This window comes from Eupeodes corollae, chromosome 1, assembly GCF_945859685.1.
Source record: "Eupeodes corollae chromosome 1, idEupCoro1.1, whole genome shotgun sequence".
NCBI lineage: Eukaryota > Metazoa > Arthropoda > Insecta > Diptera > Syrphidae > Eupeodes > Eupeodes corollae.
In genome coordinates this window covers 175,184,117-175,202,331 of record NC_079147.1, presented here as the reverse complement: position 1 = coordinate 175,202,331, position 18,215 = coordinate 175,184,117, and the positions used below count along the sequence as shown (strand labels likewise).

Below are 18,215 nucleotides of genomic sequence, written 5' to 3'. Positions count from 1 at the left end.
TGATTTGCCTTGCTTAAAAGGTTTGTAGGTTTTTTTTTTGTTAAAAGGTTGGATTTGGATTATTTAAAACAAAAAAACATTTAAAATAATAACAATATTTTGTATATAATGAAATAGTTTGATTTCAAAATCTATTTTGATTAACGAGATTTTCTAATCGTTAACCAATTTAGTAGCATTTCTAAAAAGTTTTTATTTCTTTCACAAACAAATACAAATTGGATGAACGAAATTAATTTGAAGTCAATACTTTCCATTGTTCACGTGATACCGAGAACCAAACACCATTTTTACCAAATGTTCGTATTGTTTGTTGTAGCTTTTATTTTTTATGAAAAATCAGGCTGTTGGATTTTTATCAAAAATTTACTAAATGTCGAAAACAATATTTTAATGTGAGATAAAATAAGTTTGAAACCAATATTTTTGATATTTGTTTGATGTTCAAATGGTAGATATGTGCATTCAAGAGGACACAAGCGTCTACAGGTTTTTCTCAAAACCCACCTCTGTCTATCAACTTCTACTCTCACCTCCCTGCGGTGAGCATCGGGTGCCTAGTATATCAACTCGAGATTGGGTTCCAACCCAAGTGGAAAGTTGTTGGGGGCAGCAAACGAGAGAGAGAGGAGAGGTGTTTCCACTAAGGCACCTCTTCTTATCCAGGCGGCAGCGAACGAAGGTTGAACTACATAGTGAACACCTTATAGGACTTCTTCGACATATTCGGAGCCCAGGCCTGTAAGGAGCGGTTTATCCGGCTCCCCTTCCTTGGAGTTATACTAAGGATCTGGCCCTCCAGGTTGGGGCTGTGCCGTCGGGGTGACTTCCTGGCCTAGTAAAAAATACCTTTAGTTGCGAAGCACCAACAAGCCTCGGATACGGACGGATTTACTGTTGACAACCAACGCAAACGAAATAAGGACAACGAACTTCGAATCTGTACGTAATGTTAGGTCCCTTAACAGACCACGTGCAGCCGAACAATTAGCGGAAGTCCTAAACTGCTGCAAGGCAGATAATACCGCCATCCAAGAAGTGCGATGGGATGGATCGGGCAAAAGCAAACTAAAAGACTGCAATATATACTACGGCGACTGCTACCGAGAACAAAGACAGCGTCTATTTGGGTGTGGATTTGTTGTTGGAACTAGACTCAGGTAAAAAGTCTTGAGTTTCAACAGTGTGAGCGAGCGCATCACGACAATCCACATCAAGGCTAAATTCGCCAACAGAAGCCTAATATGTGCGCATGCCCCAACAGATGAAGACACCAAAGACATATTCTTCGAGCTCTTGGATAAGACATATGGCTATGATATTAAAATTGTCTTAGGAGATTTGAATGCCAAGCTAGGAAGAGAAGACATCTTTGGTGGCATAATCGGGGGATAGAGGCTGCACGACACCACCTCCGACAACGGATGTTCTGGTAGCTAGTACGCAGTCACACATCCCAATATCCACAAGGAGACATGGAAATCTCCTGATCAATCAACCATCAACCAGATTGACCACATTGCGATCGACGCACGACACTTCTCCAGTATACAGGATATCCGAACATTCCGAGAGGCCAACATTGACTCTTAACACTACATTATTGTAGCCAAGGTACGTCTACGGATATCCCGATCCAAGCCAAAACAAGGAAGTACTGTGAGAAGATTCGGCGTTAGACGGCTACAATCGCAAGAGACTGCCATGTATTTTTCCGATCGAGTCTCTAATAACCTCTTAAGGAGTCCTATGCTGCCTGCATTAATCATTGAAAACCAGTGGCAACATTGCCTTGCAGCCATCAGAGATGCCGCCTCTGAAGTGCTAGGTTTCACACGGCCATCACAGCGAAACCCCTGGTTTGACGACGAATGCCGGCAAGCTCACGCAGCGAAACAAGAGGCATACAAAACGGCGCTGCACAAAAGGACTAGAGCTGCTCGCGAGCACTACGAGCAGAAGAGGTGAGAGGAACGCCGCCGGCTACTTAGATGGAAAAGAAGAGAGCATGGGAAGTGCGCGATCGAGGAGATAGAGGGATGTCACAATAAGAATGAGGTTCGTAAATTTTACCAAAAGGTAAAAAAAAAACTCCCAAGGGTACCAGCCACGAACCGAAGCCTGGTAAAGACGATGGGAACATCGTAGTAGAACCGCAGTCGATGCTGAGAATATGAAAGATCACTTCTCCAAATTATATAACTGCGGTGACGAACCGATTTCCGCTGTAAGGGAGATAGAACCACTCAAACTCGGCGACGCAGATCAACAATTCCGCCTACCAGACCTTGACGAAGTGAAGATAGCTATATCTAGACTTAAGTCAAACAAAGCTACTGGAGCTGACGGCATCACTGCCGAACTATTCAAAGCAGCCGGCGATGGTTTGGTAGGGAGCATGCACCAACTCATCTGCAAAATATGGTCGGAAGAAAGCATGCCCGATGAGTGGAATCTCAGCATAGTATGCCCGATACATAAGAAAGGAGATCCTCTAAATTGCGCCAACTACAGAGGCATCAGTCTCCTTAACATTGCGTATAAAATCCTCTCTGCCGTATTATGTGTTTGAAGCCATTCGTCAACAACCTGATTGGTCCTTATCAATGTGGCTTCAGACCAGGCAAGTCCACTATGGACCAATATTCACACTACTGCAGATCTTGGAAAAAACCCAGGAGCTTCAAATCAATACTCACCATTTCTTTATCGATTTTAAAGCCGCGTATGACAGCATCTATATAGGGAAGAGCTCTACCGAGCAATGTCTAGTTTTGGCATCCCTGTCAAACTTATCCGTGTGAGCAGAATGACGATGGAGAATGCACGCTGCTCCATCAAGGTCGGAAAAGATCTTGCAGATGCATTTGATGTCAAAAAAGGTTTTAGATAAGGCCATGCACTGTCATGCGACTTCTTCAACATCGTTCTGGAAAGAATTGTGCAAAACTCAAACGTCAACACTAGAGGCACAATCTTCCAAAGGTCCATCCAGCTACTCGGATACGCAGATGATATTGACATAATTGGAAGATCAAAGCGTGATGTCAGTGGAGCGTTTTTGAACATTGCGACGGAAGCGAAGAAGATGAGTTTAGTGGTCAATGAGGGCAAGACCAAGTATATGCTGTCATCAAAAAAGGACACTGAACAACGACGTCTAGACAAAACGTCACCATGGACAGCTATAACTTTGAGGTAGTTAAGGACTTTGTCTACCTAGGCACCGCTATTAACACAGACAACAAAACCAGCGCTGAAATCAAACGAAGAATAACACTTGCAAACCGCTGCTTCTTTGGGCTAAGAAGGCAATTGAGAAGTAAAGTCCTCTCTCCTGCTTGGAGAGAAAAATTCTTCTGGTGATTTTTGGTCCCATATCTTTGTATATGAAAACTATTGTACTCTCATGGGCAGAACTTTTTAGGGCCACCGGATGCTGAGTCTTTGGCGGTAGTTTCGATAGTGGAGACATTTCGGGGGAGCGAATATGAAGATCCATGAATTTGTTTTTGTTTTTTCTTTATATCAATGCACTTTTATATGAAAAACAGTAGAGGAAAACAAAAATGTCTCAATATTGCGTATAATAAGGGGATGAATGACATTTTTGTATGCTTACATCACCTGTTAAGTATCTTTTACCGATTTTTCAGGATGTGGCTTTGATCTCAAATTCAAATTTAAAATATAAACGGTATTGGTAGGTAAGAAGGTATTTCATAAAATTTCAAAGGGAATTCCTACTAGTATCCGGACAGTGATAATATCCGTACACTTAACAATTTGTTTGAGATTAGTAGATAGGTTGGTACAATTTTTATAAATATGTAGTTTAAAATAAAAACAAAAATGAATTCTTTATTACTTTTGCTTTAGGTATAATTTATAATTAATAATAATACACCTTATAGGGCATAAACAACCTACAAATGAAGTATATATTTAGTATGTACATATATGTTGTTTGCTGTTGTAAGTACCTTTAATAAAAATTTTTTAGCTCGTCTATTTCATGATGTGTGACTTTAAGAAAAATCCAATTAAAAGTTTTTTTTTTAAACTTATTAATTATTAGTAAGTAGATATAGTTTCCTAAATGTAGTGTAGAAGAAGGTATTTCAAACTTTCTATAGGAATTTTAGTTGACACACAAAATACCTCACAAAGCAATAACGTGATACCAAACTACTATATTTTTGAAAAAAAAATCCAATTAACGGTTTTTTATAAATCAAAAAAAAATTATTAAAAGTTGGTAAAAATTGATTTTCGACTCAAATATGTACAGATTAAGGTTTAAACTAATTGTATCTTATAAGAAATATTGTTTTCGACGTTCAGTTAATTTTTCATAAGAATCCAATTGGCGGCCAAGCTATTGTACTCTCCCATTCTGTTTACAACCTTTGACACTTAAAGCTTAAAACTGCTTTTTCAACATAACTTACCTCGGGTTATCTATAGCATCATTAAATGTTTGTTTTTTTTTTTGTCGTAAATTTCTCTTGAAGTTTAATTTTATTATTAGTACCTATATTTTAAAACAGTAGTAAAACTTTATGTTTATTCCAAATTTATAGAAAAATTACCCCAAATTTAAAAACTTTGCTCTGACAGAAAAAAAATTGGATTTGCTTAAATTTCGATATCATACCACTGAGACGAAGTCATCAAATTTGTGTAGGTAAGTAGAATTACCAAGCCTTATATTTTTCTAAAAATAAAGATCCAAACAAAGTTTATGTAAGTTTAAAAATGGGCCAGGGTAGGTTTACTAAAATAAAAGAAAGCATTTCCTTACATCCTTTTTAACTTACTATTGTAGGTAGATAGATAATAATAAATAACTACATATAGCATAATATCATAAGAACTTAAGTAAAACTGTCCCCAAATTTGTGATTGAAACACTTTTTAACCGGAAGTTATAACTACCTAGGTACTTTATGAACTCAATTATTTGTATTTGCCGCTGAAGAAAGTACTCCAACATTTTCTAATAGAAGACAAAATGAAATAAAATATCCTTTAGAGATAAGAGAGTTGATAGTAGAGAAAAGAAGAGCTCGAAGAAAATGACAAAATAGTAGATTTCCAGATGATAAAACAACGTTTAACCGTATAAGCAACAATCTTAAAAAACAAATTTACAAATTCAAAAATGATTCACTCAGTACATTCCTAACGAATTTAACGACTGATGCTTCAACCGATTTTTCGCTATGAAAAGCAGCCAAGCGCCTGAAAAAACCGCAGTTACAAAACTCGCCCTTGAAATCTCAAGATGGGCAATGGATCGGTATCCCGAAAGAAAAAGCTAACCTTTTCGCTGAACATCTTGCGAATGTTTTTAAGCCATATTCACCAAACGCGGCTAAAAATAACTTACAGTTTGTTGATATGATAGATGAAAGTGAAATACCAATTGTAAGACTTAAAGAAATAAAAAGTATGTGTTTACATCAACTACCAAATAAAAAATCACCAGGTTACGATCTAATTACTGCTCAGGTTATGAAAGAAATGCCATTGAAAGCCCTTATAAAACTCCAATATATAATAAATGCATGCCTTAAGCACCGGTATGTCCCGCACCATTGGAAATTGCTGAAGTAATTGTCATACCAAAGCAAGGTAATCCACCTACAAAAGTGACGGCTTACAGACCAATATCGCTTATACCAATTATGGCAAAAGTTTTTGAAAAACTGCTCCTGAAGAGACTTAGCAAAATCATAGAAGAAAGAAGGTTAATCCCAAACCATCAGTTTGGCTTTAGAAATAAACATTCCACGATAGACCAAGTTCATAGAATATCGGATGTAATAGAAAAAGCATTAGAAGAAAAACAAGTATGTTCAGCTATTTTCTTAGATGTTGCGTAAGCTTTTGACAAGGTTTGGCATGAGGGACTTGAGTACAAACTGCAAAGGGATCTTCCCAGGCAGTACTTTGAAATATTAAAATCGTACATCTCAGACCGATTGTTTAGAGTAAGGTACGATCAAGAATACTCGTATACTGTATTGAAGAAAATAGAAGCCGGGAAGTGTCCTAGGTCCTACCCTGTATTTATTATACACAAGGGATATTCCAGTTGGTAATCACACCATAATGGCTACTTTTGCAGATGATACCGCAATTTTGGTACCCGACAAATGTGTCTCTAAGGCAGCAGTAAAACTACAAAATGCCGTCGACACAGTGAGAGCTTGGACCGAAAAATTGCGTATCAAACTCAATGAAACAAAATCTTCACATATAAACTTTACAAATAAAAAGATAAACAACATTCCAATCATTAATAATAAAACTGTACCTTACGCCAATACGGCCAAATACCTTGGAATGACTTTGGATGCAAAGCTTAAGTGGAAAGAGCACATCAAAAAGAAAAGAGAAGAACTAAACTTGAAATATAGAAAAATGTTCTGGTTGCTTGGTAACAACTCTGATTTATCAATCCAAAACAAAATAATGCTGTATAATCAAGTACTAAAGCCTGTTTGGACCTATGGAATCCAATTATGGGGCTGTACAAAGAAAACAAATACCGAAATCATCCAAAAATTCCAAAACAAAGTCCTTCGTGGAATAGTTAATGCACCTTGGTACATAAGAAATACCGATCTACATCGTGACTTACAAATAGAAATGGTTACAGAAGTTGTTAAAAAATACGCTGTATCGAACAACCAGAGACTCCAAAATCACACTAATTCTGAAATGGAGTCCGTCTTGAACATAAGAAACCATGTTCGGAGATTAAGACGAACCAAGCCTCATGAGCTTATGGTCTAAAAAAACATGAGAAAGTATTAAAAGTTTAAACTTCCCCCAAAGTGATTGTACAAAATTAAGAAAGAAAAATCGGAAGTCGATCCTTCAAGATTGGTTCTGATGAAGAGGTGGTTTTTGTGGTTAAAAGTCCCACACTACTGCCAAGTGTCTTTTGAAGATTTCTTCCTGTCAAAAAAAAAAAAAATCGTTTGTATTAATTTTTAAAACAAAAGATTTTAAAAGTTCCTCATCCCATTTAAAAAATTCACTACCATTAAAAACGTCCAAGCTAAAATTTCATTAAATTATGCGATAATAGGTAGGTATGTTTACTATCTTTTTACATGTGTCCAAAATTTAACATGCATCAAAATATTTTATTCCACTATAAATTGTCAATAATTGTGTAACCAGCTTTTCAATTACGTTTACTATCAATCAACAAATTTATTTATTTAAAAAAAACATCGTTCTAAGACTTTGAATCTTCAAAACTTCTCTATGCTCGATTTGAAAACAAACTGTAAGAAAGGTTTAGGCGCTCAAATTAAAAAAAAAATATTTATTATCTATTATTTCATAACAATACAATACCTACATATTTACTTGCCTATAATAGTTTAAGTTATAATTCCCTAATACAATCCTCAAATCATCAAAAATATAAAATCTCAACCAAGAATATAAAATTCCTACACGAAATCGCAATTCACCTGCATTTGTCTTATCATCTTTGTATAAAAAGTCCACCGTTTTGTGATTGTAAAAATATAACCAAACCAAAATACAAACACAAAGAAACAAATGTGCATTCCTTTTGCACTCAGACTTTCGTTAATTTACTATAATCTTTCTCTATTGCAAATTGTAACATTTATAAGTCTCCCGACTGCAATCGATTTCTCCATTAATGTCTTCGCTAGATGTTCCACAAAAAATATGTAGATGCCGCAATATTCGACTTCCCTCGTGAGAGTACTATGGTTTTCATATACAAAGCCCGTATGCATAGATGGAGAATGGAGGAGAAGATATAACGACGAACTGTACAGGCTGTACAGCGACACTGACCTAGTTAGTAGAATTAAAGTCCAACATCATAAAGGGACATCAACCCTCCAGCCCGAAAGGTCTTCGAATCCCATCCCGAGGGACGGCGCAGTAGAGGAAGACCACGACTCAGGTAGCGCACCCAGGTGGGAGAGGACCTCAACCAACTTGGCGTGCGAAACTGGAGACAGCTAGCTATGAGGCCCAGGTCCACCCGGACTGTAGCGCCACCTTAAGTAAGTAAGTAAGTATTTTTGATATTTGAGAAGACATTCGAGCCGAAAATTAATTTTTACGAACTTTTAGAAATGCTTATTTTAGGTTTTAATTTTTTGTTAAGAAACTGTCAATTCGATTTTTTGAAAAATGTTATCGAATGTTCAAAACAATATTTCTCATAAGATAAAATTAGATTTAAGCCAAAATCTAAAGGTTTTGAAAAGATATTTAAGTCGAAAATCAATTTTTACATACTTTTGCTAATTATTTTTTTAGGTTATTAATTTTTTGTAAAAAAAACTGTCAATTCGATTTTTCTCAAAATGTTACTGTTTGACAAAAATATTTTTTAAAAAATAAAATTAGTTTAACGCAATTGTCTCAATATTTCGAAAAGTTATTTGAGTCGAAAATCAATTTTTACCAACTTTGATTAATTTTTTTGTAAAACATCTTTCAATTCGATTTTTACCAACTTTGAGTAACGTTTTTAGGTTTTTATTTTTTATAAAAAAAAACTCTCAATTCCATTTTTCTCAGACCAGATGTTAAAATTGTTATTGTCGTTGCACAAAATTGTTTTGGAGATAAATTAATTTTTTATTCGTAAGATTTTCGACGTGACACATTTTTTTTCTCAGTTCTTTTTTTTATGTATAAAAAAACCGTTAATTGAATTTTTTCCCAAAAATATACTTGTTTGTTACAATATATTATATAAAATCTAATTAAAGTCTTTAGAATTCGTGATTCGTGAGATATTTAGGTTTAACCAAAATGTTCACCTTTGGACGCAAATTATATACTTACAAAATTCTTATTTACGTACAGCGCAGACAACATACATACGAGTTTAAATATTTGGTTGGCTAAAAACACTTGTTTCTTTATAAAAGCAAAAAGTATTTTTTGTATATATGTACATAGCAAGTCAATGAATTCATTTAATTTTCGTAAAAAAATAAAACAAAGCTTCAATTTGTTTCCTTGCCGTAAAAACATGGTTCGTCAAAAATCCAGAAAAACTGCTGAAAATCTGTATGTGGCTGGCTCGCTGGGGCCAACAACACGATTTGATGAAAATTTCCTTCAAAATTCCAAAATAAAAAATGAAAAGACGGATATTTGCATGCATAATGCCATGGCATGTCAGAAGAAATCTAAAGGACGAAATATTGTCGACAAAAAGGATCAGAAAACAATGCTCAATGAAGAAACTCTACACGAAAGATCTAAAAAAACAGAAGTAAATGGAACAAAGAAAAATATTATTGAAGACAATGAAAAGGACGAGGATACAGAAGAGTTCTTTATGATGATTAAAAATACTGTTGAACGGGCTGTTGAGGTAAAATGTATATTTTGTTTTGATTTAGGCAAAATAATTCTTTTTTTTTTAGAAATCACTTCAAGAGATGATTTCTCACAGCTTGAAAGACATAAACATGAAATTGGATATCATTTCTAAAAAAACAAATGATAACCAACATGCTTTAGAAAAGATTCAAGTTGAATTAATAAATAGTGGGTACATACTTAAATTTAGTTGATATTCTGAAACAAAAAATTATATTTTAGAAGTCATTCATTACGGGGAAGAAAATTCAAGGCATTTCAGATACCTTTGCATGAAATCAGAATACGACAAAATGTTCTATCAGCATCAGAACGTAATTACAACCGTTCCTATTGATGCCCGACAAAATGTAATCAATCCATATCCACAAAATTTGGCACCACCTAGTGAACCTTTGACTCAGACAGTCCATCAGAATAATCCAAAACAAACATCTATTCAGCTGCCAAGTAATTTTTCATCAAAACCACAAACTTCCATACTGCCAATGGAATGCAATAACTGTCACAAGAACGACGGGTTTTCTGATTTTGATTTGCCTCCAGGATCAAAGTTGACTGTAAGTTCTAAATCATCGGATATTGGCATTCAAGAAGTAAAAGATTTACTGGAGCAGTTGCAAAAGTTCTATGACCAACATAATAATGAAAAGGTCGGTAACAAAGATGACTCCTTACAAGAAAATATTAATGTTACAAATCAAGACGATAGTGCTGATGGAGATGGAGATGATGAGAGTTCTGATGATATGAGTTCACCAAGTATCGAAGAAAATATTGGAGATGATTCTTGATTCATATATATTTTTTAATAAAAACAATTTGCTATTAACAAAAATTGGCAACTATTGTAGTCATTGTAATAAACCCACTACTGCTATATAACACAATTCTGGAAGAGAACGTTGTTGGTATCAAATGACATATAAAGTTCGATATTCACTTCACTCAAACCCTCCTTCCCGTCATAGTGAAAATTGTTTATTTAAAAATAAACTAACACCGTGTCTTTTTTCTGTATTTTTGATAAAACCATGATTGGGCACCAAATTCATCAATATTAACCATTAATCCAAATTTTAAAACATAGTGTAAGTAGAAAAACAATACTCTCTAAGGTAGGCCTTATTTATTTAAGGTTTCGGAATAGTCACTCTGTATATATGTAAGTATTAACTGCTGAAGAAGTATGTAGGATTTTCGGAATATTTTGGTTTTTGGCTAGAAAAATGAAAAGTGACAAATTTCTCAACAAAATCGATAGATAATTGTTAATTTCAAGAGAATTTACTTCCAATACGTGTTTAAAATTTCAAGTCAATCAGTTGAAAATTATCTGAGTTTAAAACCGTTTCAATGAAGTATTGAAGTAATCAAAGTGCCAGGAATAAGTTCGAGATCTTAAAGGTTTTTCCCAGCCACAATATTTGTATTAATTTAAGCAAACAAAATATTACAAAAAATAGTTTCAGAAAAGGTATAGTACCTGCGTTTAGTGCGTAGGACTGTCATGCTAGAGGTCTTTGGTTCAATCAAATTAGACGTTCGTATTCGGATTGAAACTGTAAGTCCCCTCCACCTTTACAACACTTCTCGTCCACAGGAACGATTGGGAGTTTTAAATCACTCTGCCAGTGGACTGTGATATTTATATTATATGTATTATTAATTTATTTTAAATTAGTCTTCATCTATTTGGATCATCCCACCGAACAATTTTTGTTTTGCTTTGCAGACATGTAAAATAGAGTACTTCATGTTTCTATATAAAAACTACAATTTCCAGATTTTGTTGATTTGGTACATAATACGTAAATAATAATTTGAACCTGCGTTTATACGGAATTGACTGCCAAAAATATATGTTTACTCCGGAAAACTAATAAACACGTTTTAGCTTAACAATTTATAAATTTAAATTTAAGCCTTTAAATAAAACAATCATCCATTTTATAAATAAAATTATAATTTATTATCATGATCTACACATTTATATTCGTAAAATAGAATAATCTCGAGATCTATTGACTCTATGTTTCTTTAAGTTATGTAAATTAAATGACTTTTTAAAATTAAGTTGACTAGAATATTCTGTTGTTTTTTTAAAATCACTCTTAGAGGGAATTCTTGAACCTAAAAAATTATCTTAAATAGTTTTTAAAATTCTTTTCAATTAATATATGTATTAAAAGGAAGATCTAGCCAATTGCACATTTCTTATCTAAGTCCTAAAATCGAGTTATCTTATTGTTCACTGGTGATGGTGGCAATGAAGACTGCTGTGAACTACCCGTCGGACTAATAGGACGGCGCGGTGGTGGAGCACCTCTTTGATTTTGTTGATTTTGCTGCCGAATATTATTGAAGAACTGCTGTCGTCTGGCTACACCACCACGAAGTGGAAGGGTTGGAATATCACTCTGAGAATGACGCATATGACCAACTTCACACATACCATCCTCACGAGATGAGCAATTCCTCATCGCAGGATTCACACATTCATAAACACTCTACAAAAATGATAATTAAATATAGTTGTTTTCAGGAAAAAAGTAAACTTTTTGTTTAATAATAGTGACTAACCTGCTCAGATGAGTACTGATTATTCTGTGCGAATGCCAGTGATGTGAGAGATGGAAGTGCCTGAGCAATGTCAGATCGCTCGATCCCCCTTACGATTAGGAATGTTCGAGGGATCATGATTCCTGTTAAAATTGCCCATCCAGTAGCTTGAAGACCCATCGCTAAAGCCGCATCTCTCCACTCATCTCCGAAAAGGCTCATGGTGATCCACGTACACCAGATAATAAATACTAAAATAGCTCCAATAACTAAAAGTATGCCTTCGCGGTAGTTCCTTTGGGATCGATACACAAACGGTATCATACATACAAGGAACACCAAAAGTATAAAGTCATAAGCCAGTAAAGCCCAAAGCCAGTTTCCGTAGTACATATTTTCGCAAGAAACACTCTCGTTTGCAATATGCATAACGATAATAAGCTGTGTCGACATTCCAACTTGGACCAGCGTACTAAAGATACATATAACTCCCTGAATATAACCATTTACATGTGACAGGAACCCCCCTTCGGAACCAATCGAGGCCAACATAAGAGCTCGACATAGTAACAGCGAGAATGTCATGCAATAACTTAGTGTCAAAATAAAAACTCTTACTGCACAAAGAGTATTTAGAGTAGAAGCATCTTCAAAAGTCACATGTGAGTTGCGGTGATCAGATGCATATTCCATTGAAAAGGGAACAAACGAGCTGAAGAGTAGAACTAGCGAAAGCAGGAGTAATATCGAGGTGACAGGATTTCCTTCAAAGACATCGCCCAGTGAAATGCGTGTTATTATAAATACCAATATTGCAAGGCTTATGAGCACTCCAAGCCCTGCAGCTGTCATTCCAGCAGCTATCCAGGGATCTGGTTTAATCCTCCAAGACATCACTGATTCTCCATCGAAAAGGAATGGATAACGCTTGTTGTTTCCATCAACATATTGGCAGTTAAAAACTTGTCCGAATTTTGACTTCATTTCATGTCTCGTATCATTGGCATTGTTGTAGTGATAGTAGGTGGTGACATTCGATATGAAATTTTGTGAAGCTATCTCTCGAAGATCAGTAATTTTTTCATGTGTGACGTTGCTTTTGGTTTCAGTTTTCTGGAACATTTCAAAATTCATCATGTGGCTCAATCGATTAAGTTTTAACTGATCAAGAATTGTCATTAAATTGTAAACATGTTCTTCGGTGTCCCAATCTTCGACAAATGTTAAAAATTCTGAGCAAGTCTCGAGGAGGTAAGTTTCATGATCTTTTTTACAATTCTTTGCAAGAGAATTGTTGATCCAATGGGTTAGATCAAGAACAGGGCCAGCAAGCGCAAGTAAATTAGATGGGAAAATAGTCTGGCCAATGAGGTTTTCGTCTATAGTTACCTGTGTGGTATTTTCGTCTATCACTCTGAGATCGATCTCCGATTCCATCAAAAGGAACGATTTATTAGGGAGACCTAGAAAAGAATGATGTTTGATAATTATAAGCGATGTAAAAGAAAATAATAATTAAATTATTTTTTTTATTATTATTTTGACCCAAAGTTCTGATGCAGAGTATGGTAAAAACAAGGTCATGACCTAACAGAAAGGGTGTACATATACTCGTATATATTTTTACTGTACTGAACAATTATTGCCTTGAAGATGTCAAAGAGCACAATTTTGTGAAAACAAAGACTGTCATAAGGATAGTTCCAGAATCAAATTAATATTGTATGTTGTGTAATTAATGTCAAAAAAACTGATACTGAAAACGTATTAGTTAGATTTTATGTGTTTCATTCAATAACAAAATCCTACATGAAAAAAGATTTCCTTTCTTTAATATTTTTTACGATTGTCACATTTTCATGACGAAATTTATATTTTTGCTTTTGTCATACATGTTTTTTTAAACATTTTTAGAAATAAATGTTTTGATAAGTGTATAAGCTTAAGTTAAAGCAGTATTGTGTCATTTTGTCATTTCTCTTAAGCGGGTGCAGGCAATCAAATTAACGAAACTTGTACTTCTTGTCTAAAATTAAAAATTTGTTAGTTCTATTTCTCATTTTGCACCTCGAAGAATTTGTAGAGCTTACAAATCACATTTTTAATTAATAAAAAACATATACAATTATTTATTCCTTACCTGAGATAAAAGATTTAGAAGTTCGCCCATTTGGAATCACAAAAATTGTGCCGTTTTCATGAAAGTTCGTTATCATTTTGTTGCCAAAGACAATGTAAATATTATCAGGGCTGCGAAAATGCATTAAACACAGATGTTCTTTCCTCGCTGCATCCATAAAGTCGTTGTAAACGTCCAAATTCTCAGCAATAATTTCTACGGATGCAATTTTCTGTCCCCAAGGCATCTGGTATAAGAGATGAGCCACCTTCGGAAAAACTAAACTCCTTGCTGATGGAATTGGCCAAATATAATATTCTAGATCATCAATTACATGCTTTAAAATATTATAAATGTCGAGGTCTATAAATAGACCTATCGAATGTTCGACACATTGTTGGAGATATTGAACTTCTTGGATAAGAATATTTTCCACAACCTCAGAGTCTTTGATTTCAATTGCTCGAATTCCTGATTAAAAAAATTCAGATTAAAAAGCTTGGATTTTTCTAATCATGTAATATTTGTAAACCTTACCAATCTCAAAATCAGCACTAACCAAATTAGCCTGGTTTATTCGATTCACAACAAATATCGCTGTGACGGGATCTCTGGTCATAACCGATAACATTGCATCACCTTCGATAATCTGAACAAAACTGTTTTCACTAGATGTGGATCTATTTTCGTCCGAAATGCCAGATTTTATTCCTTCAACGCATATTACAGGAATCGTTGGAGCTGTACTTGCCAACTGTGTCGTGGAAGAGGGTTCAGTAGTCGTACTTGTTGTAGTACTGGGTTTAAGTTTTGGTTGGATCTTTTTTGCTGGCCCAGCTATCGATTTGCTTATGATACACAGACCAATTAGTATCCATAATGTAGCTGGAAGAAAAGAGATGTTTTATTAAATAAGTAGGCTCCAAAAGAAGAACATTTTACAAAAACTAGGTCAGTTTCCGAGAATTTGATTTATTTGATTTTATTGGATATGATACTAAATTGTATCTTACTGCTGAACAATTATATTATGATAGATAGTGATTTATTGTCTTTTACTAAGTGTAGGTTCAAATAATATAATATTATATTACAAAAATCGATAAAGCATGGCTTTGCCGCCTGCCCTACAAGGAAAGTAGGAGTATCTACTGCATATCAAAAAATAAGATTAATTAATGTGTATGTAAATATGTAAATGTTTTCCCTCGAAGTGAAAAAAAACAATAGAAATTTATTTAAAAAAAAATCACACTGACTTCGTTAATTTGTGAAGAACTATGCAAGGCATTTAAAATTCACAACAATACTCATAATTTTCCTTGCTTAGAGCTTGACCGTGTTACTGCAAACGTTTTATTTGAAAAGCAAGTCCTGTAATAATGCCAAATTGCTTACTCATATATTTGTTTAACTCGATCTTTATCAGAACATTAACTTTTATGTGGAAACAAATAATAAATCTTGTTATTGGATGCACTCTAAGTGATGTTTGACACTAAAAATGACAGACACGCAAACACTGAAATTTAATTCCCCCCGCACCCTGCGAATCGAATTCTTCGATTGTTTAAAACTGAGATTTCAAATGTTTCATAATAAATATCAATACAAAATTCGACATATAATCAATATTATCTTTTATTTGATTGCGAAGTCTTCACGCTGTACCAACTTTTCGTTTCTCTCAGAATTTGTTTAAATTCACAGCTTCAATCTGAATCCTCATTTCGACTGACGACTGTAAAATGCGACATAATTACAATGAATTGAAGTTATAAAGAATAACCACATTTAAAAATGTAAAATTAAAATTTGACAATGAATTCCCCTTTTTTTGAATGTAAATTTCTGAAGTGAGAGTTGTAATACTAAAAAAAAACAATATTCAAGTTGACGATAAACGATCAAATTTCGAGTTAAAACCAATTCCGGAGTTGTACACATTTGGATTTTCCGGCATGTTGAACAATATTGAACAAAATGGCCCTAAACACGCTTGTTAAATTTTTGTGTTTGTTATTGCTAATATAAAATATATGAGTGCCTAATGAATTTCTGTGACATTGCAGGGTTCAGCGATTCATGTTTGTCGATGTAATTTTGTTAATTTTTGGGATTAAAAGTTTATTGATTAATATTTATTACTATCATTGTTTAATTTTTATTATTTTTCTGAATTCGTCGAGGCTCTCATGATTATCCCAGCTCAAGAAAGCATGTACAACCTACACAATTATGGTTAATGTACGTTTTCTCATAAGAACATTGCTACCCTAAATAAACACCACCGACTAATGAACAATTTCATTGAACTAATCTGTATAGAAAAATTTATTTTTACAACACAAAACATTCAAGTTACTAGGTGTGTCTTTTTGGCCAAAGCAACTCTAAATATGATCAATATAATATCTAAATCTGCCACTACTTACCTCTTTTTGTACTCCAACAACGCTGAATTTGCATTTTGTTTCTCGGAGGTTATCCAAAATAATGTTTCCTCGTAAATTGTATCTATTGATTTTGTTTTCACATTTGGCTAATACAAATAATTGAATTATGCTGCACGAATGTATGTTGCATGTAGGTTTGTAGGTATAGTACGTATCTAGGTAATATATAGTGTTTTTAACTTTTCATAAAAGTATAACGTAACATAGCTTGGTTTTTATAATCGCATTATAGTGAATTAAAGATAGTCACAATTTTTGTTGTTGGTATTAATTCTATTATAAAACACTTTTTTAATTTGCATACAAAACTTTTTTAAAGTTATTATTTGTATTAGTTATTATGTAGTTATTTGCGTGACTTCATTGATATTTTATTTAAAGAACAAATGTATTCTACTAAATGAAAACAATCACAATCATCACTAGTCAATATAACTTTGCTACTTGCTTTAGATTCTTTTTATGCACATGTTTTTTTCACGGTTCAACAATTTCAGGCCGAAATTGTTTTTTTTTAATTTTAAATTAGTTTATTTCCGTTTATATGTATTTTGAGCCAGTTTATAAAATCTAACTAATTACTATGTTTAGCGCGACCAACAACTACTGACATCAAGTGCAAAATAAATTTAAAACAAAAAAAACCTTAACTTGAAAACTTAAAAGACAGGGGTAGGTGAGTGCCATGCCACGATACAACTAACGTAACAACACCACCAACTGTCAGCTCATACAAAATAGACGTTTGGTTTTGTTATGTCAGAATTGTGTAGATTGGCGTTGTTATGGTTATTTTATTCGAACTTTAAAAAAAAAGTATTTTTTTATGCTACCCAAATGTGCACTGAAATGAAAAATATAAAACTGCTAACAGCCGAGAGGGCAAATGAGGGCCAATGTACCTGTATACATACGTGTATGCAACCCTTTTCGATTGACCCTTTTGTGAATTCAGAGCCTGCTAAGTAGATAATCATAATTACTGTTGTTATGCACTTAAATTGATTCACCAATATTGAAATTGAACTCTTTTTATCAGGTTACACGTTTAAATATCCTTCGGAGCCAAGAGGATCTTTTGGCTAAGTGGTAGAAAAATTGATTTTTTTTTCTTTTCAGAAGTGTTGAGTGAACTGCGTACGATCTGGTATATTTCAATTTAGTAATAATTTGTGTATATAAAATATTTTAAAAAACTCGAAATTGAATTGTAAATAAAATGTAATTAAAATACTTCAGGTAATAAAAAGCTTAAAAAAATAATAATAATGAACGACCAGAACAGTGTAGGTAACATTATTTGTCAACACAAAAGTAAAAACAAAGAATAACAATAAATTAAGGCATAATGACTTACATCTCTCAACCATTCGTGTGTGCGAGTAGTGTTGTCAGGGATGGAGGGGACCTACAATTTTGTATACCGAACCCGAACGGCTAATTTGAGAAAGCACTTTTCTTGACAAGAATTACTCTTGTAGAATTTGTCAATACCTCGCCAGAGGCAGAACCCGTGAAAAAACTTTAGATGGCACATACAGTGCTTAAACCCAAGATCTCTAGCATGGCAGTCCAATGCATTTACCATTATGCCACAAGGATAAGCGGAGAGAAAGAAACGAGACAAGAGGAAAACCAGAAGTTAGCTGTGAGCTTATACGCATGTACAT

General features: G+C 34.1%; 2 protein-coding genes across 2 annotated transcripts; one reads left to right on the top strand and one right to left on the bottom strand.

The window, feature by feature from the left end:
* Positions 1-8,976: 8,976 nt before the first annotated feature.
* Positions 8,977-10,257, top strand: LOC129941286 (uncharacterized). The gene is made up of 3 exons (XM_056049877.1): positions 8,977-9,400; positions 9,453-9,576; positions 9,631-10,257. The coding sequence occupies exons 1-3, from the start codon at positions 8,987-8,989 to the stop codon at positions 10,200-10,202; spliced, it is 1,110 nt and encodes a 369-aa protein (XP_055905852.1). The 5' UTR covers positions 8,977-8,986; the 3' UTR covers positions 10,203-10,257.
* Positions 10,258-11,354: 1,097 nt separating this feature from the next.
* LOC129940567 (protein bride of sevenless) lies at positions 11,355-17,243 on the bottom strand. The gene is made up of 5 exons (XM_056048946.1): positions 16,525-17,243; positions 14,627-14,974; positions 14,111-14,560; positions 11,992-13,433; positions 11,355-11,918 (listed from the first exon to the last, which is right to left on the bottom strand). The coding sequence occupies exons 1-5, from the start codon at positions 16,556-16,558 to the stop codon at positions 11,637-11,639; spliced, it is 2,556 nt and encodes an 851-aa protein (XP_055904921.1). The 5' UTR covers positions 16,559-17,243; the 3' UTR covers positions 11,355-11,636.
* Positions 17,244-18,215: the final 972 nt, after the last annotated feature.